The sequence below is a fragment of the Bos indicus x Bos taurus genome, chromosome 4 (assembly GCF_003369695.1).
Source record: "Bos indicus x Bos taurus breed Angus x Brahman F1 hybrid chromosome 4, Bos_hybrid_MaternalHap_v2.0, whole genome shotgun sequence".
NCBI lineage: Eukaryota > Metazoa > Chordata > Mammalia > Artiodactyla > Bovidae > Bos > Bos indicus x Bos taurus.
Window position 1 is genome coordinate 48,563,722 of NC_040079.1, and position 21,063 is coordinate 48,584,784.

General features: G+C 43.3%; 1 protein-coding gene across 1 annotated transcript in view; it reads right to left on the minus strand.

Moving 5' to 3' along the window:
• Window positions 1–3,370: 3,370 nt before the first annotated feature.
• GSDME (gasdermin E) overlaps window positions 3,371–21,063 on the minus strand; it is a 75,866-nt gene continuing 58,173 nt past the window's right edge. Inside the window, exons 6-10 of the mRNA XM_027539351.1 lie at window positions 20,186–20,350; window positions 17,284–17,411; window positions 16,198–16,393; window positions 9,904–9,977; window positions 3,371–5,472 (exon numbers count right to left, since the gene is read on the minus strand). Coding sequence (XP_027395152.1) covers window positions 5,242–5,472; window positions 9,904–9,977; window positions 16,198–16,393; window positions 17,284–17,411; window positions 20,186–20,350 — 794 coding nt within the window. The 3' untranslated portion in view covers window positions 3,371–5,241. The remainder of the gene's footprint in view (window positions 5,473–9,903; window positions 9,978–16,197; window positions 16,394–17,283; window positions 17,412–20,185; window positions 20,351–21,063) is intronic.

Genomic DNA, 21,063 nt, shown 5'->3' on the forward strand with positions numbered 1-21,063 from the left:
TGTAGTGTTTCATTTCTAGGTAGAAATAAGGCTTGAAGATAATAAAATATAGAAGGTATCAGGTGAGTTTGGGCAGTTTCTTTGAACTGCTAATCATCTTTGTTAAAAGCTTCTAATGTCAGATTTTTCCCACCAAAATTTATAAATTTTTCACCTGCCTCCCTTTTGTTTTTTAACAAGGAAACCCTAATTATTGTTTCATCTGTCCCAGCCCAAAGATTCCATAGCTTTCAAAGACGACTTAAAGAATTCCAGAGACAGGGAAGATTAAAATACAGGATCAAGAGAAGACCTCTACGCTTAGATGGCATGAATACTAGGGCCATTTCCCAGTTAGCCAAGAAAAGAAAAACCCTGGTGGGAAAGACAACGCCTTCTGTGGCACATAGCTCAGCCCTGAGGTGTGCTATGAGAAGGGGAGGAGGACCCACTGGACCGACCAAGAGATGGAGGCATGAATGTGGGTGAGCACAGGAAGCCTGTTTCCAGAAAAGGTACTTTGGCAACTCGTTTCCTAAGCTAGTTTTCTAGGATTCCATACCCCACAATGCAGAAATTGCTGGTCTAGTGTATTTCTGATGTCTCCAAAAGAATTAGTTTTTTTGTTGAAATATATTTGCTTTATAATACTGTGGTAGTTTCAAGTGTACAACATAATGATTCTGTATTTTTACAGATTCTAGTCCGTTATAGGTTCCCTGGTGGCTCGGAGGTTAAAGCATCTGCCTGGAATGCGGGAGACCTGGGTTCGATCCCTGGGTCAGGAAGATCCCCTGGAGAAGGCAATGGCACCCCACTCCAGTACGCTTGCCTGGAGAATCCCATGGAGAGAGGAGCCTGGTGGGCTACAGTCCATGGGGTCGCAAAGAGTCGAACACAACTGAGCAACTTCACTTTCACTTTCATAGGTTATTATAGTGGGTATACTTCCTTATGCCATACAGTGAATCCTTGTTTCTTATCTACTTTATAAACAGTAGTTTGTTAATTTCATATCCCTAATTTGTCCCTCTCCCTTTTAGTAACCACAAGTTTGTTTTCTGCGTCTGTGAGCCTGTTTTGTGTATATATTCATTGGTATTTATTTTTTAGATTCCACATATAAGTGATATTGTATAGTAATTGTCTGACTAACTTCACTAGGCATAATTCTTTTTAGGTTCATCCACATTGTTGCAAGTGCCAGTATTTCATTCTTTTCTTATAGCTAAGTAATACTCCATTGTGTCTATACCACATCTTCTTAATCCTGTCATCTGTTGATGGGACTTGAGTTGCTTCCACGTCTTAGCTATTGTAAATAATGCTGCTGTGAATATTGGGGTGTGTGTACCTTTTCAAATCAGTGGTTTTGTTTTTTTCCAAATAGTGGGATTGCTGGATCATGTTAGTTCTATTTTTAGTTTTTGAGCAAACCTCCATACTGTTTTCCATAGTGTTTATACCAATTTACATTCCTGCCAACAACATACGAAGAAAGGTTCCCTTTAGTCCACATCCTGTCTGACATTTGTTATTTGTAGAGTTTTTGATAATAGCCATTCAGACCCTTTTGAGGTGATGCTTCATTTTGGGTTTGGTTTGCATTTCTAATAATCAGCAATGTTGAGCATCTTTTCATGTGCCTGTTTGCTATCCGTATGTCTTATTTGGGAAAATATCTATTCCAAGTCTTCTGTCCATTTTTTGTTGGGTTTTTTCAATAATTGAGTCATATGAGCTGTGTGTATAGTTTGAATACTAACCACTTGTCAGGAGCATCATTTGCAAATATTTTCCCCATTCCATTGGCTGCCTTTTTGTTTCGTTGATGGTTTCCTTTGTTGTACAAAAGGTTTTAAGTTTAATTGGGTCCCATTTGTATATGTTTGCTTTATTTCTTTGGCCTTGGGGGACTGATCCAAGAAAATATTATGTTTTACTTCCGAGTATTTCACTTATGTTCCCCAAAAATTAGGTTTTACATAAAGTCATCATTCCCTTAATAAACACAGCTGGGTGTCCATATAAGTGGACTGGTGCAGTTCAAACCCATGTTGTTCAAGGGTCCAACTGTGACTCACTCTTCCATCTTATACTACCTTGGTTTTCTGTCACTGCAATAAGAAATTACCACAGACTTAGCAGCTTACAACACAAACTTATCATCTCAGTTCTGTAGGTCCATAATTCAACATAAGTCTCACGAACAAGTCTCATGAGGCTAGAGCGAAGTTGTCTCCCAGGCCCTGCCCTGGCTCTTACCTGCAGGTCCGGAGGAGAATATGCATCCAGGCTTTTGCAGGTTGGTGGTGGTCTCCATTTCCATGCAGTTGTAGGATCGAAGTCCCCATTTCCTTGCTGGCTGGCCGGCCAACTACTCTCTTGTCCTTGAACCAGCCTCCTCTATCTTCAGAGCCAGCAGCAGCTCTGAATTCTTCACATGCCTCATTTTTTCTGCATTTTCTTTGGCCAGATCCATCTCTCACTAACCCTTCTGGTTTCTTTAAGGGTCCACCCAGATAATCCAGGGTCATCTGTCCATCTCAAGGTCCAGTACCTTAAAAACACCCTTTTTGCCAGGTTCTAGGGATTTATTAGGTCATGAACACCTTTTATCGGCCATTTTTGGGCCACACCACACTAACTGTGTCAGCATTTCTTCTATCCCCATTTATGAAACGGAAGTAGTTGTAGAAATAGAGTTAAGGCAGCTGTTCTGTTCTAGGAAATACTACTATATATTTATTATCTGTTTTCTAGGTGTTCTGGGATACTAGGACTTGATTCCAAATCTCATTACTAAAAGAAGGATGGTTCTGAATCTCAAGCAGTAAATAAAGGTATATTTAAAGTTAATATTTAATATTGAGGATACCAGTTAGTTAGAAGAATCTATCTCACCCTCACTGGAGCCCAGCACTACCTCATCCACCACATCCCAGTGGGAATCTGCTGTAGCAGCATATGCCCACATCTTTTTCAATCGCTAATGTTTACAACACAGTCCAACAGGATTACTGGCCAATCTTAGGGCCATTGTGGAAAGAGACTGCCTCAGTTGCTGTTTAATGTAACCCAAACTTTCAGTACTTGCTTGGATGGCTTCTTTTCTTTCTGTCTTAAGTCTGTGTCTAGTTTTTAATGTTTGGAGGGTTTTGTTATTTTTTTAACTCAGGATAATACATACAAAATTCTAAAAGATGAACCACCCCATCTCACCCCCCGCCCCCGACCAATGCCTCTTGTCCCAACCTCTAAATCCTTTCCTCAAAGCAGACCCTGTTGGGTTTCTTGTGACCTCTTAAATGAGATTTCCCAGGCATTGAGATACATGGATATCTGTTTTTCATACAAGTAGATTGATATCACACATTCTATCTGCAGTATGTTCTTTCTTTATACTCATTTTATTTCAGAAAAGCAGAAAAAAACAGGTAGGTATAGTGCCACCATCTCAGCACAACTATTTTGACTTTTGCGTTCCTTTCCAATTTGTGTATGAGGTGCTTATTTTTTTATGTTGTTGCCACCACAGTTACAACTCTTTCTTTCTTACATATCTTAAATATTTGCATAATAGCTACATGATTTAGTCTGATTTTTAATAGACGTAATGAAAGGGTTATTTTCTTCATTTCTTGCTTATTAACTAACGTTCATTAAAATCTGAAGCACAGGAATGGAATAAGTAGGCGATGTTGAGATAAAAACAGGTGCTGAGTAACATAGCATGTTCCAGCTGCTAGCCCTCATCCCCACTGCCTGCTGCCCCCCAAGTAAGTCGAATTCGAGCAGCGACTTTTTGCTGAGGGAAAGCAGAAGTGGCTTCAGGTCCCCAGTGGATATTAGCATTGGCATTAGGGGCACTCAGAAGACAGTTCAGGCTATTTATAGCAGGATATGAAAACAGAACAAACAAGAAAAATACAGTTCAAAGTTCCTTTGATACAATATGTAGCATTTTACAAATTAAACATCCAACATGCATGCAAAATCAGCACACTGCTCTAGACATAGGATTGGTACATTGATCAAAGCACAGCAAAGTCAAATAAATAAAATGCATATATATGTATATATACTAGGCCCTAAGGAGAAGTATGTCCTGCAGTTAGGTTATTTTTTAGCATAATTTTGTTTAGCAGAAGACTATGTTCTCTAGTGGCATTTACAGTTCATTTTTCAGTCACTGCATAGCATATAGCACATTCAAAATGTAGCCTTCTATGAAGAGAAATTGCCTCCCCACAGCATTCATAATTTAAAATGAATTTTTGGATCAAAGTGTCAACCTCATCTATTTTGTTTAACAGAAAGTGGGGAAAATAAAGTGATAAATGGACCTATTTTTTTTCCTGCAGAGAAAAGGTCTGACTACTCTGGCTTAGAATTCTCCACCCTCCTCCAGCTGGGGTGCTGGGGTCTATAATTCGGACACTGGGTTAGCAGCACAGGAGGGCCTCCCATGAAAAAACCCTGTACAGAGTAACTGGTAGCTGAATTCAAGGTGATTTGTAATGCAAAAAGCCACCACTTCTTAAACTATTAGATAAATTCATCTGCTTGATCGTTTACCATGGTGACCTAAGCCCCAGAGGCAGTATTTGGTGATGCTGAAAAGTAGCCAGCCTTAGCTGATACCACGCAGAGGCAGATCTCAGATACTGCAGATTTGGTTCCAGACCACCACAGTAAAGCAAATCACACAAACTTGTTGGTTTCTCAGTGCATATAAAACTTATTTTTATACTATCTTATAGTCTGTTAAGGTGTACAATAGCATTATGCCTAAACTATGTATATACCTTAAAAATATTTTATTGCTAAAAAATGTTAACATTATCAGAGCCTTCAGCAAGTCAAGCTGTAATCTTTTTGCAATAGTAACATCAAAGATCACAGATCACCATGATACATATAATGAAAAAGTCTGAAATACTGGGAGAGTTACCACAATGTGACAGACACAAGTGATCAAATGCTGTTGGGAAAATGGTGCCAATAGACTTGCTCAACACAGGGTTGTCACAGACCTTCAATTTGTTAAAAAAAAAAAAAAATGCATTGTCTATGAAGTACAATTGGAGAAGGAAATGGCAACCCACTCCAGTATTCTTTCCTGGAAAATCCCATGGACGGAAAAGCCTGGTAGGCTACAGTCCATGTGGTCGCAAAGAGTCGGACACGACTGAGCAACTTCACTTTATGAAGTACAATAAAATGAGGTGTGCCTGTACCTGTAATCCGCACGTGACACTGTTACTGTGCTCTGCCCAAAGCACAGAGTCCACTCAGGCTGATGTAAAGTATCAGTGGTAAGACGTTAGGGTCCTCCCTGCTGGCAGCTTTCACGGATGATTGCATTCTCTCCAGGTTAATGTCAGTTGCGGCAAACAGACGCTGCACGATCCCAAACTTTTCTCTATCTTTCAGAGGAGCCAAAGCTGGGTCTTCAAGATCAGACACACCATCATGAGACAGAGCACGGAGCTAAAATGACACATGTAAACAGATCACCAAAAAACATTATAGAAAGTCCACATCATCGGATAATACCATTAGCACTTCTAGCTAATTATGGGGAAAAAAACTAGTTACGTTGTTTAAATTCTTCCAGTAGAACAGGGAAAACCCTTGAACTGTGACAGGATATATTTGGCTCAGGCAGGGACCTCAGGCCTGACTTTATCCACTTTGCCTGGAGTCGCCCGTTGTTGTTCAGTCACTCCGTCATGTCCGACTCTTTGCAACCCCATTGAGAGAGTCATTTCCTAGGCAGGTTGATAGGAAATCTAGGGGTCCCCAAGGAGAGAGGGGTCTGGAATTCTCAAGGAGGAAGAAAGGACAAACTTTTCACAGTCTTTGTAGACCAAGACCTGGGGACTGGAGTCGATGAAAATGAGAGGGTAACAGGCAGGAAGGCCAGGGGTCTCCAAATGGAGGAAATAGCCTGCAAGTGTCAGACTTTTTTATCTCTCTTAAGCAGCAGGAGGAAACAAACTAGCAATATTTTTTCCTCTATACAAATTTAAAGGGAGGTTTCTCTTAAAATACTGTGTTGCCATAATGACACCTGGTTTCGCCTGAAGTTAGCTATTCTTGAGCCTAGAGATAACCAATGCCTTTTTCTTATGGAAATGTTTGTCTTAAGCTATGCTGATGTACTATGCCTTTACCCCAAACTCTGTCTCCAAGTCGGTTCTGCCTCTTGGCCCAGAACCTACTTGACAAACCAGTATGTTATACTCAGATATTGTTCCCCTAATCTATGTAAATGAAACTATTTGTATGGTAGTCTGCCCTTCTTCAAAATTCAAGTTAATCATTTTATGGCCCAGGATAAGCCATTTGGTGCCAAGATTATCCCAAAATGCATCTTATGGGTGAGGGGCCTGGTGCCATTCTGAATTTTAAGACATTCCTTTCTTTCATTAACAGACTGCTAGTGACTATATAACATCCAGCTGAAGACTAGAAGGGGGGTACTCTTTCTGCCCCCTTCTGATGCCTATGTCAGAAGCTTTCTCTCTCTATCTCCTTTATACTTTAATAAAACTTTATTACACAAAAGCTCTGAGCGATCAAGCCTGGTCTCTGGCCCCAGATTGAATTCTTCTCCTCCGGGGGCCAAGAATCCCGGTGTATTCACGTGATTCAACAACAACCTTTCACCATGGACTGCAGCACCCCAGGCTTCCCTGTCCATCACCAACTCCCGGAGCTTGCTCAAACTCATGTCCATCGAGTCGGTGATGCCATCCAACCATCTCATTCTCTTTCGTCCCCTTCTCCTCCTGCCTTCAGTCTTTCCCAGCATCAGGGTCTTTTCCAATCGGTCAGTTCCTCGCTTTAGGTGGCCAAAGTATTGGAGCTTGAGCATCAGTCCTTCCAGTGAATATTCAGGGTTGATTTCCTTTAAGATTGACTGGTTTGATCTCCTTACTGTCCAAGTAGTCCTCTGACCAAACCCCTACTCTCTGGATTCTACCTTCTATTGGATCCATTAATTCCAGTAGATTAGAAAGGTCAGAATGTAACTTTCTTATACACAGGGCATAAAGTTTTTTTTTTTACTTTAATCCAAGTGTTAGAATTTCCTATGTATATTTGCATAAACTCCTCAAAGGTAGGTACCATAGTTTATTTACTGATGCTCTCTGCCTCAACCTTCCTCTTCCTTCTACCTTCCTCCCGAGTTCCCATAGAACTTTCCTTCTCATCTCTGAGTTGTCAGCTGAAATGCCACATAATGGGTCTCTCCTACCCCTCTCTCCATAGATTCACTCACTACTCCCACCTCCCAGCCACTATTACATTATCTTATTGCCTTCATTTACTTACTGTATCTGACATTATCTTCTTGCTATTCCCTGTTTGCTCTGTGTATTAAAACCTAAGTTGCCCAGAAGAACAGGGACCTTGTCCGGCATGCTCACCTTATACCCCACCTGGAACACAGACCCTCACTTCTTCAGAGAGGTCACATCAGACGCTGCTCTAATCGCAACTGCTCAGAACATTGGAACCTTTGCTTTTAGGGTCTTGAGCAATGCCTCTGATCCATTTGGTTTTAGTCTGTAGTAATTACAAATTTGCCAGTAGATATGAATTTTAAACAGGCACTCAGAACCTGATCAAATTAGTAATGAGAGTAAAATTTTAAATGAAGCCTTATAAAGTATGCGTGAATTTTAACTGAATCTGAAGGGAATCCAAAAGAATTCCAGACATGTCCTGAGCACTGACAGCCTTACTAAAAGAAATACGCAGCTTGCCCCAGTGGCTGAAGGATGGCACTCATTTGCATATAAACCTTCTTGTGTCTGTTATCAAAACCAGCCTTACAGATCCATACATCTGTAGATTCACCCAGTAACCAGAAGCTTCCCTTACCATGTGGCCCAGAGAGTGGATCTGGTCTGTTCTTATTTAAGCATGACCACATCTGGTGACATAAGAATGAGCTCCACTGGCGAAGGCTGAAGCCTGCCAACAGCACAGTTCGCTGTGTCCTGGGTCTGGTGGAAAAGTGCCCAGCAAAACCCTGCCTGCCTCTCTGAACATCTGCCAACCCCAGGCACCCAGAGGCACTTCTAGGTATGAGAGAGACTACAGTCACACCTGAAGGAGTGGAGGTGTGAAATTAACATTCTCTCTAGATGATTATAAACTCACCTTCTTACCATTTCTTCCACCAGTTTGCAAAGGTATGAGTGTATTTGACACTGTTCTTTCAGAAGCCTTTCAGAAAGCCTCTCAAACTTACTCTGGCCACCAGACAAGACAGGAATGCAGGTAGATTTTTGTACCTTGCTCTAAGTAAATCCCTATAAGAAATATAAGATACCCAAGTTCCAGCAGGAGCCTTGCTGTCTTAAGAAATGTTATTACGATATCTAGGGGAGATTATATGAAGACACTCTGGAAGGTCTTTAAAGAAAAATTATTTGTTTACTTTTGTGGGGCTACTGAATATAAACAAATGACTCTATGGGTGGATAGTTTTACGCCAAAGTAGAATACCAGCTGTGCTAGAACTCCAAGTGCATTCTAAGAGCTACTCCTAGAACACCAGCAGCTGAATTCTGGTGAATGTGATGTGGGATCAAATCCTAGAGCAGACCTTCAGGGATGACGACCAAGTGTGAGTTGGTTGGGAGAGAGTGTTACTAATGTGGTCTTGGTAGTATTTTCTTTTTGTATATACTTCCTGAATGCAGTTGATGGCTTTGTAAATACATGGTAAGGGGCTGACCTAGGAAATACTAAATATTCAGTTGCTATGAAAGGGAGCTAAGCTATGAAAGCAGGACTACTGTCGTTGCAGACAATTAGATACTGATACATATCATTTCCATAACCAAACTGCACCATCAGCATTTACCCTCAGCTGGCTGCAGGACAATCTCATGCTGGTTCATTTTCAAGTAGTTCAGTTTTTGTGGTCAAAGTACAAGAACACAGCATTCCTCTGGGTGGTGAGGCTCTGCTTTCAGTTGTGAATGACATCTGAACTGCTTCTTGGAATGATGCCTCGCTGCAGTTTCCACAGGTCTCTGCTACACAAGGATGCACCAAAGGCAGTAACCACCATGCGGACAAGTTCCCAGGGCAGATGAGTAACAAACTGCAGGGTCCTATGTAGGCAGTCTACCCCAGCACCTGCTCTACAGACCTGGCCGCAGAGCTCCAGGCTTTAGTTCTTTGGGTCTAAACAGCATGATGGCATCAGCCCTTAGGAACCAGGCCTCAAAATAAGTAACCAGGGATGCTTTGCTTGTCTGCCCCAGGCTAAGCAACACCTGCAGAAGCCACATTAGAGGAGCTGCCCCAGCCTGTCTGTCGATGGTTCCTTCTGTTAATGACCTAATTTGTAATTTAAAAAGGAAAACTTAACCTTGACTTTCAGGGCTAAGCTCATCATTACTTAACTCTTACTCTTGCCATGACATTTCCCGAGGGCATGAAGCTAATGATATTCCTAAGAGACAATGAAAGTCTCCCTGAGACAAAGCCGTCCTATTGAATACCTCCCTGTTGAATTCAGTGCTGAATCAGACTGGTCCAGCCATAGAACTGGCATGGCAAATAATATGGTGTCAGGCCCCTTCCCTGCAACAAGCCTTGGCCAAAATTCTCTCCAAGAAATGCCGAAATCCTGAGACCTGGAGTATAAAGACAAGCCCTGCTAGCAAGTTCTCCAGATAACTCCTTTCCCTCTGAGCTTTGGTTTTCTTATGCGTGTGTGATGTAGGCAGGGTATAAAAGAATGTGAGGTTAGTAATACCTGTTTTAACCTATTTTGAAGGGCTATTGTGGCTGAGAAAGCCTAACAAGTTTTATCAGCTGCTGGGTATTCATCTCCCCCTCATTTCCCTGTTCCTCCTACCAACCCCAGGTCCCCTCGGGGAGGGTTCTTACCAGGTGGTACAGCAGAGGGATAATCTGGAGTTTACAGCAAGTGCCCAGCAAAGCTGCTGCATTATCTGGCATTTCTGCAGGAGAAAAAGAGAATCAGTCACTGCCCAAAGAAAGCATACACGGAAGCAGAGCCAACCCCTGGGTTGTACCTAACTTAGATGTCCTCTGCCAGCCAGATATGCTCAGTTATTGTAGAATAAATGAACAAAGCGGGCTACACAAGCAGCACAGTCTTTTACAAAATAGATGTAGGGACCAAGTAACCAGCTCTGTGTTCACCAGAGGATATTTCTTGCATGTAATTCTCCAATCAGAAAGAACTGTACAGACTCAAGGAAAAATTAGTCAACACAGAAAGGTAGAAAGAACCTGGGATTTAGTGACAAAAGAGCTATGTTTCACCCCACTAAATATTTGGGGAGTGATCTTTGGTATACCTCTCCTAGCATATTTCCTCATTTGAGTACTATAAATGGGGGGGGGGGGGGGGCGGCGGGTTTGTTGTTGTTTTTTCTTAGCCTATGTCAGACAACTAAATAAACTATAAAGGATTACACCTAGGTCACTAGTCATGTCGTAGGGGGAAAATGTAGCCTGTTTCAACCTATTCTGAAGGGCTGGCACAGCAGAGCTCCTGAGCCCAGAATTGTGCAGGGCCCCCGGCCTGGCACTGGCGATTCTCAGGATTGACACAGAGCTGCGCATGCCTGGGGGCTGCACCAGAAGGGTCCTTCCCAGCCCCAGGAACAGGGAATCCAGATGAGTGTTATTCCAAACTGGTTTTAAATACCTCCCAGGTTAGAACAGATGAGATTGCTAAAAGGACCCAATCCCTTGAGATACAACATTTGAGCTGAAAAGGCAAAAGAGAAGAGTCATCTGCTCTATCATCTGGCCCAGGGAACACTCATGAACTCCTCCATCTCCTGCGTTAATCAGCAGCCTTATTTATAAAGGGCAGTGTGCTGCTTAGGCTGAAACCCAGCAGAGGACAATGAAACATGGCTTGTTCCCAGGAGAGGAAGGCTGCTGGGTGCATGGGGCAGCCCTGAAGATACAGTCCTACCAGTGAACCCCCTAAACTGCATTTAAAGCTTGTGTGTGCTTTCATCTCCAGAGAGGATCCACCATTTTCAACAAATCCTCAAGGAGGCCCTGATTCCAAGTCAGGAAGATGAAGATGGTAAATACATGTAGCCTTGCCTTGTGGAAAGATCCCCACAGCTGTGAAGGGCAGGAACACAGTCACCTGGAACATGACGTCCTGGCTGAGCTACTGTCACGGTCATCTCACCAGTTCATGTTTCCATCTCCTCACTTTTCAGGTGACTCCTGAATCCCCTGTAATCATCATCATCCCTTATTCCTGGAAATATTTTATTTCCATGTTACTCAGTGGTCATTTCCTACCCTGAACCTGGCTGAGGACATGGGGATGAAGAAATAGCATCTGCTTTGCAGAGTTTGACTGAAGCAACTCAGCACTTAGGCCCTCGTGTCTAATTCTTTGCAACCCTATGGACTGTAGCCTGCCAGGCTCCTCTGCCCATGGGATTCTCCAGGCAACAATACTGGAGTGGGTTGCCATACCCTTCTCCAGGGGATCTTCCTGACCCAAGGACTGAACCCACGTCTCTTAGGTCTCCCAGACTGGCAGGTGGGTTCTTTACCACTAGGACCACGTGAGAAGCCTACCATCTGATTTTACTACTTTACTTCCCTTGATTAATTCCCTTGAGGGTGGATGTTGATTTTTCTCCTACCTCAGCATCTGGCAGTGCCTGAAACACAGTAGAGTCTTCTTCAGTTGTTTATGGAATTGAAATGACTTTTGATCTTTCATATTCTAAGTATTTAGCAGATGAGATCTGGGAAGTTCATGCTTAAGGTCACAGAATGGTGGAGAAAGGGTTCCAGGAGACCAGCCAGATGCTGAGACTGCAGTGCTTTAAACAAGGACAAGGAGGCAGGTCCAAGACAGCACCACAGGAAGATCCAGAACTCACCACCTCCCACAGACAGACTGAATCTACAGCAGCATGTGGAAGAGTTTCCTCTGAAAAAACCCCAAACTGCCGAGCGACTCCCTACACATCAGGTGAACTAGGAAGAAAAGCCCACGGCAGCAGGTAGGAGAGGCCGAGCACAATCTCCCTGTAAAGCGCCCTTCTGGTGCCACGACCCACACTCAGGAGGGAACTCAAACCCCGAGCTTCTCCCTGTGGTGGAGGGCCTGAACCCCACCCTTTATGCTCTATCTGCCTCATTCCAGGGTGCTGACATCTCCTGGAAAGGAACTTGTGATTTTTGTGACTGCCACCCAGATGACATTTCCAGGTCACCAGGCTCTGGCTCGTGGGATTTACACTTGTGGTCTATATATATTTATATACTTTAAAAGCTCTGCCTGAAGGTCTGGCCTCTAACCAGCCTGAATCTGAGTGCTGTCTGAGCCCCTCTCTGGGACACTGACAGGTGTTGACAAACCCTCAACTCTTGGGAGCCACTAAAAATAAGCTGCTTGAACAATCACAGAGGTTTGAGAAACAAGAGAGAGCTAGGGCAAGGCTGAACAATAAGGTTCTTTCTTGCGAGAGACCACTCCCTCAGGACTGCGAGAGGTGACTGTGTTATCTTATGCATGGAAGCAAACACAGAAAAGCAAGGAAAATGAAGAAACAGAGAAAAATGTCCCAAACAGAACAAGATAAAAATCTCAAAAAAGGTCCTGAATGAAAAGAATATAAGTGATTTACCTGTTAAAGGGTTCAAAAAGCAGCTTTATGATCCTAAAGCTGCTTAACAAGCTTGGGAGAAGAACGGATGAACACTGAGAACTTCAACAAAGAAACAGAAAATGCAGGAAAATACCAAATATTAAGTCACAGAAATGAAGAATACAGTACCTGAACCAAAACAGACACTAGTGGGTTTCAGCCATACACTAGATGAAGTAGAAGAAAAGATCACTGAACTCAAAAGACAAAGCAGTGGAATTCACCCAATTGGAGCAGCATCTTTTTGCGAACACAGCTCAAGAAACTATGCTACATCATCTGGCAAACCAACATTTGCACCTAGGGATACCAGAAGAAGAAGAAAAAAGGGGCTGAAAACTCTCCTAACGTGGGGAAGGAAACAAACTCAGACCCAGGAGACCCAGACCACATTAAAATGTCAAAACATAAAGACAAGGAGAGAATCGTAAAAGCAGCGAGAGAAAAACAGTTACAGGGGAACCCCTCCATATGGCTATCAGCAGATTAGGTTTTTCAGTAGAAACTTTGCATCCTAGAAGGGAGTGGTATGATACAGTGAAAGTACTGAAAGAAAAAAAAAACTTGCAACCAAGAATATTCTACCTGATAAAGTTGTCATTCAGAATTGAAGGGGAGAGAACTTTCCAGACAAGCAAAAGCTGAAGGAATTCACCACCACTAGACCAACCTTGCAAGACAAGTTAAAGGAACCTGTTTAAGCTGTAATGAAAGAGTACTAATTAGTAATAAGAAAACATATGAAAATAAATCTGTCTCACTGGTAAAGGTAAATATATAGTAAAATTCATAATAATCTAATGTTGAAGGGTAAATTAATCACCTACAAAACTAGTACGAGGTTAAATGACAAAAGCAGTAAAAATGCAGTAATTTCTTAAGGGATATGCAAGATAAAAAGATATGATTTGTGACATCAAAACCGTAAAATGGCAGGAGAGGAAAGTAAACTGTGGAGTTTTAGAATGTGTTTAAACTTAGACTGTTATACATACTATGTTGGTAACAATTTAAGTTGGCATGTAATCCTCATGGTAACCACAAAAAAAAATGAGAAAGGAATCTAAGCATATCATTACAGAAAATCATCAAGTCACAGAGGAGGAGAGCAAGAGAAGAAAGGAACAAAAGAACTACCAAAGAGTCACTAAATAATTAACAAAATGGCAGTGAGTACATATCTGTCAGTAATCACTTTAAATGTAATTGTCTTTTGATTGGAGAATTTAGTACAGAGTTGCTGAATGGATACATTAAAAAAAAAAAAAATTATACTGCCTATGGGAGACTCATTTCAGATGTGAGGACATACACAGACTGAAAACAAAAGGGAAGGAAAGATAGTCCATGCAAACCGAAACCAAAAGAAAACGGGGGTTAATAGGCCATCTTTATATCATAAACAGACTTTAACACTGTAATGAGAGACAGGAGTGCTACGCAATGATAAAGGGGTCAAGCCAACAAGAGGATACAACACTGTGAATACGTACACATCCGGCACAGCATCACCTTTGGCTCAGCAGTAAAGAAGCTGCAGGTTAAATTCCTGGGTCAGGAAGATCCCCTGGAGAAATGGCAACCCACTCCAGTATTCTTGCCTGGAGAATCCCATGGACAGAAGAGCCTGGCGGGCTACAGTCCATGGGCTCGCAAAATAGTCAAATACAACTGAGCACTCATGCGTGCACGCACATAAGAGCACCTAAATATATAAGCAAATAGGCCTAAAAAGAGAAATGGGCAGCAATACAATAATAGTGGGGGACTTTAATACTCCACTTTCATCAATGGCTAGATCAGACAGAAAACCAATAAGGAAAGAATGGCTCAAAAATACCTTTAGACAAATGGAAATACAGCACATCAAAATTTATGTGATGTAGCAAAGGCAGTTCTAAGAGGAGAGCTCACAGCAATAAATGGTACCTCAGGAGACAAGAAAAATCTCAAACTAACTTTATACCTCAAAAGGAACAAATGAAACCCAGAGTTAGTAGGGAGAAGGACATCACTAAGATGAGGGTGGAAATTAAAAGCAGACTAATAGATTTTTTTTTTAATCAATGAAATGAATAGCTAGTTCTTTGAAAAGCTGAATTAACAAAACATTTAGCTAGATTTGCCAAGAAAAAGAGATGCCTCAAATAAAATCAGAAATGAAAGTATAGATGTTACACAGATTCCCCAGAAATACAAGAGATCATAAAAGAGTATTGTGGACAACCTAGAAGAAATGAATAAACTAAACACATACCACTCACCAGCACTGAATCAGAAAGAAATAGAAAATCTGAAAAGACTGATTTCCACTAGGTAGACTGAAATCAGTGTAATCAAAAACCTCCCAACATACAAAAGTCAAGGTAAATTGTGAAGGAAAGGCTTCTCAAAAGCTAGAGAACTCTGGCCTGTAGATCAGCTCCTGATAGAATGCCTGTTTTTAGACTCTCTTATATAATGATTAACATTGGGGGAAAGGTCTCTAGTGGAGTTCCACAGGGCTCTCGTCTTATATCCTGTCCCAGTCAAAACATTTACCCATGACATGGAATAAGATATGGAGCATACATTCATTGGCATACGGAGCTGGAAGAGGCATTTGCTCTCGTTATTCAAAAACTGAAGATTCCTGGGCTTTTGTTCCAGGGCGGTGCTAAGGAGGAACTCTTGAAATGTATCAGGAACTCAACGTCCACCTTGAAAAGAAGTTGCAGGGACCAAGACTGGGCTAGTTTGTCAGCTCTTGCCTCTCTGAGAAGTAAAAGTCCAGCTTCTGGGACTTCCCTGGTGGTCCAGTGGCTCAGACTCCAAACTCCCAATGCAGGGGACCCAGGTTCAATCCCTGGTCAGGGAACTAAATCTCAACTCAAGATCTCGCGTGTTGCAACAAAGACCCGGTGCAGACAAATAAATTCCTCATACAGGATGACCTCGTTCTGGTCCCACAGACCCTCTGGCATGCTGCATTCTGGGTGGGAGTTGGTACGGAAGTGTAGGGCGGGCTCCACAGCTCACTGATAACTGGATGGCCAGGATGGGTGCAGAGGTTGTGAAGGCGCTGGGCTCAGCATCCTAGTGCTTTGGGATGCTCTTTGCAGCCTCCCTGCTCTCATGGCCACAATGCTGCACTCAGGATAGGGCCATAAGTTTGCAAAGAGGAACAAGAGGATGAGAAGGACCGAAACACGGGGAGATAGCAGTTGCCAAATGATGCCTGGCAATGTTGAGTAGCAGTGGCTTTCAAGTGTGAATCACAGGCTGTCTGGGGAAGTGGTTTCCTGTGTGGGTGAGGGGGTGTGCCTGCAGACGGCCCTCCCTGGGAGAGGAAAGAAAGTCCTCTCCAAGAGAGTGGAGGAGGCTAGCAGCAAGTCCATGACTTCATGGCAGTGCTGTAAACTCTCCTGCTTATCTTCCCTGCACTGCTTGAAAAGGTGGGAACCAAATCTCCCACACAGTAAGCAAAGCAATTTCAAGGCAACAGCATTTCTTCCCTTTTTTTCCCTTTGATCCATACCTGCTAGCGCACTGACCAAGAAGAAGGCTGTAGAGAAGAGTTTCTGGTTGTCAACCACATCCTCTGAGCCCAGACGCTCGCCCTGCACACTGCACCCCACCAGCCGCAGGAAGGTCGTGAGGTTGTGCTTCTGTGATGGCTTCAGCTCCCCCAGAGCCACCAGTGAGGGTGACAGGCTGCTGACTATGTCATCACACTGCGGGATGAGGTTGGGGGGGTGGGGAGAGAGACAGATGTAGTAAAGCCAGAGGTGAAGCCGGACACAACCCAGCCTCTGCCTTCACGACATACAACCCTCACCGTGAGCTGGTGCATTCATACATGCTAATTCAGTCCTGTCTCACTCTTTGCGACCCTATGGACTATAGCCCACCAGGCTCCTCTGTTCATGGGATTCTCCAGGTAGTAATACTAGAGTGGGTTGCCATGCCCTCCCCTCCAGGGGATCTTCCCAACCCAGGGCTCAAACCCGTGTCTCTTATGTCTCCTACATTGACAGGCGGCTTCTTTACCAGTGGTCCCCAAATACAGGTCCACCCAGAGCTTCACAATAAGACCCTATTTGAAGTTCTTGCAGATGTAGTTAAGGCAAATCTCAAGATCAACCTAGATTGGAGTGGACCCTAAATCCAGGGGTGGGGGTGTGTCCATTAAGAGACAGAAAAGGAGACGGCCACATGAAGACAGAGACTTGAGCGATGTGGCCACAAGCAAAGGGGTGCCAGGAGCTCCCCAGAGCTGGAGCAGGCACACACGGATTCTCTCCTAGAGTCTGTGGGAAGCAAAGCCCTGATGACACCTTGACTTTAGACTTGTGGCCTCCAGAACTGTAAAAGAATACATTGCAGTTTGTGGTAATTTGTCACAACACTAGGAAACCAATACACCCTTCTACTCTGCACCTCAGCTACCCTTCTACAGTTAGAAAACTAAGGGGCTACGACTAAGAACAAAAACAGCTTTAGGATTAAAAGGAGGTGAAGAAATTTCAAACACGATTTTACCCTAGCTCAAGGTCTCTCATCCCGAGAGACCTAGCCCAGAAAAATAGGCAGAGACATTGCCTCGAGGTGTCTCCAGTCTTACCACTTGTTCCAGGACCACCAGTAATTCTTCATCCAACAGGACCGCCTGGAGGACGTCATTCAGGGCTATCTGTTGCTGCTCGGGCAACTCCATGAAGGGATGGAAATTCCTCTCTAAGAGCAGAGTGGCTGTGAACACAGCAGAGCACACCAGGTCTCATGACTTACCCTAGAACTAGGGACAGAAACTCAGGCATTTCAGAGAGAACTGTCCTCTGTTCTTTCATAGACACTTCCAGCTGCATGGTCAATAGTGGAACTCAGAAATAAAGAGTGTTAAATACCACCCTGTGTGTTTTTCACTAACCAGACTATTAAAGGAAGAAAGAAATGGGGAAGGAAAGGGAGGATGGGCAGACAGAAAAGAGGGAAGCCAAGTTTTGTCTCAGACCTTTTCCTGATGACTCACTAAACAGTAATTAAGTCTAATCAATTTCCTGAAAAAGTCATTTGCAATTATTATTAAATTATCAAGTCTAACTTACTAAACATCAGTTAGGACTTTTACAAAGCTTCAGAGCCACACAAATTCCAAAATGCATTATTTTTCATATCTTTCCAGTACACTGCAGATTTTGTATCCTTTAACATGAAATGCATGCTGTTCAGTTCAGTTCAGTCACTCAGTCGTGTGCAACTCTTTGCAACCCCATGAACTGCAGCACGCCAGGCCTCCCTGTCCATCACCAACTCCCGGAGTCCACCCAAACCCATGTCCATCGAGTCGGTGATGCCATCCAACCATTTCATCCTCTGTCGTCCCTTCTCCTCCTGCCCTCAATCTTTCCCAGCATCAGAGTCTTTTCAAATGAGTCAGCTCTTCGCATCAGGTGGCCAAAGTATTGGAGTTTCACCTTCAACATCAGTCCTTCCAAAGAACACCCAGGACTGATCTCCTTTAGAATGGACTGGTTGGATCTCCTTGCAGTCCAAGGGACTCTCAAGAGTCTTCTCCAACACCACAGTTCAAAAGCATCAATTCTTCGGTGCTCAGCCTTCTTCACAGTCCAACTCTCACATCCATACATGACCACTGGAAAAATCATAGCCTTGACTAGACGGACCTTTGTTGGCAAAGTAATGTCTCTGCTTTTTAATATGCTGTCTAGGTTGGTCATAACTTTCCAAGAAGTAAGCATCTTTTAATTTCATGGCTGCAGTCACCATCTGCAGTGATTCTGGAGCCCAGAAAAATAAAGTCAGCCACTGTTTCCCCATCTGTTTGCCATGAAGTGATGGGACCGGATGCCATGATCTTCGTTTTCTGAATGTTGAGCTTTAAGCCAACTTTTTCACTCTCCTTTTTTACTTTCATAAAGAGACTGTTTAGTTCTTCTTCACTTTCTGCCATAAGGGTGGTGTTATCTGCATATCTGAGGTTATTGATATTTCTTCTGGCAATCTTGATTCCAGCTTGTGCTTCTTCAAGCCCAGCGTTTCTCATGATGTACTCTGCTCTTCAAGGGGCTAGCATAATTTTCATTAGGCAAACACAAGATAGCCAATTTCCCCATTCTTTTTTACCTGTCCTGGAGAATGGGTTAGAACCCCAGCTGGATCATTCAATACCCTCTTCAGGATGCCTGAGACTCTCCCATTAAAATCTTCCTTTTTTAAGACAGTCAGAAGCTTCTAGTAATTTAAGCCCAGTGGGAATTTGAAAACAAGATTTGATAACCCAAAGCTTCCATATACAGGGATGGATAGCAATACATAAATGCACCACCTCTGCTGATGTCAAATTCCAACAACAGTTATACTAAAAAACTGCCCTATAAACCCAATTTAGTCCTCACCACCCCCAGCCTGGATAGAAAGGCTGTCCTGGCTGCTCTAGAGTTTAAGGGCACAGAAGCAGGCCCCCACCCTACTCCCGCCTAAACCACCCAGCCTCCCTACTCCACCCCCGGCTGACTAGAATGGCCAGCTTGCAGGGTAGACTAATGGGAAAGGAAATTATAAGAAAGCTCATCCTGTCTTGTCACTTCCCTGTAGTGCATGCAGTTAAGGCTGCAGTGGTTCTAATCTTAAGTGGCAGCTGAAAATCACACCCAAACATCAGGAGGAGGCCTGCAGCCCTGGCGTTAGATAGGAAAGCCTTCAGAGTGGGCCTTCACTGCCAATTCTGTCAACACTGACATTTTTGCTACAGAAACAAAAGCATCTATCCTCTGGTTTGGGACTCGCTGAAGCCCCATTGATGGGGGCTTCTTACCCTCCAAGCCAGAAATTCTGAGCTGCTCCTAGCATTCTTTAGTAAAGTGGAAGTGAAAAATTATTCATTTTTCTTTTTCCTTGCCAATCTCCTTTTCTACCATATACTGTACTCCTACTAATTCCCAACCTACTCCCCCACAAAAACTTTTTAAAACACAAAGTGCTGTGGAGAGCAAAAGGAACTGCTGCAGGCACATCACACGTCCTGCCTTCCTCGTCGCTGGATGCCTGGGCACCATACGGCTTCATGCCACGTGGATATAGGCCTCCAAGAGAGCATTTTATTTTGCAGTGCTGACAAAGCATTGCTTATCTTGGCAATGAAGCCTGGAATAAATGAAACAGATGCAAAACTTGGGTTCTCTCTCCTCACTGCTGACTAGTTCTTCTTGGTAGTCAGCAAGACTGCCATGGTTCAAATGAAAGAAAATGCCAGGCCCCGACTCCTGCCCTCCTCAGCCTCCCACCACTTCCTTAAAACAGACCATCCAAGACCAGAGGTTCCCTAAGATCTGATCAAGGTGGGTCCTGCTGAGAACCAGAACTGACTCAGGCACCATCTTCTCTGTTCTCAGATGTTTTCCATGAATCTCTGGGGAATCAGCCCTCCTGAAGGGCACACCACTTCCTGGGGGCAGAGCAGTCAACTGCCCGTCAGCTCACCATGCCCCATCCTGTGACAGTACCTTGTTTTAAAACACTCAGTGGCTTATCCTGGGCAGGCAGCCCTTGTCCGGCATCTGGCATGTCCCAGAACACAAACTCTCGGAAGGGCAGGGGGTCCAGCAAGACAGAGTTGCTTCTCCTTTCCTGCTCAAAGCCACCATGCTTCCCTTGTAGGAGGCAGAATTCTGTAATGGAGGAGAAAAGGACAAGCCAGGCAGAAGGGTCAGCCTCACTGGCACATCCCAGTCCCAGCTTTACCTAAGTCAAGAGGGCAGGGAGGCACATCCACCCTCTTCCCCATAAATCCACTTCGCACACGTAAAGCTGTTTGACCAAAGTTCAGCCACTTCCTACAAATGCCAGAGAAATGGTCGTTCCTAACATAAGGCTCTCTGAACAGGCAGGAAGCAATCTTCCAATCATCAGAAGTATTTCCTTAGCCTGAGTGGAACAAACCAACTCCCAACAAACAACCCACGATATATAAGTGAGGAAATTTGAATTTGATTGATAAATCTGATCTGACTGAACTGATATTACAGAATTATTGACAATATATTTAGGTGCACAAGTGGTTACATGGCTCTTGGAGAGTCAATTTTTCTTCATTAACAAGTAGTAAAGTTTTTACTGCAATTATATGAATGAAACATATAGAGTGGGAAAATCCAGACACAAAAGAATATATTCTACATGAATCCATAGGAAGGAAAATAAGTCTTTTTAAAAGCCTTATCTTTTAGGGATGTTTCCATATTTATAAACAAAAATATATAATGCCTATGATTTGCTTCAAAACAATTTGAGTAGGGATGGAGGAAGGTGGGGAACTTATAGATGAAACATGAATTGTCCAAGTTAATGAAGCTGGATGGTAGGTACATAGGGTTCAGTATAT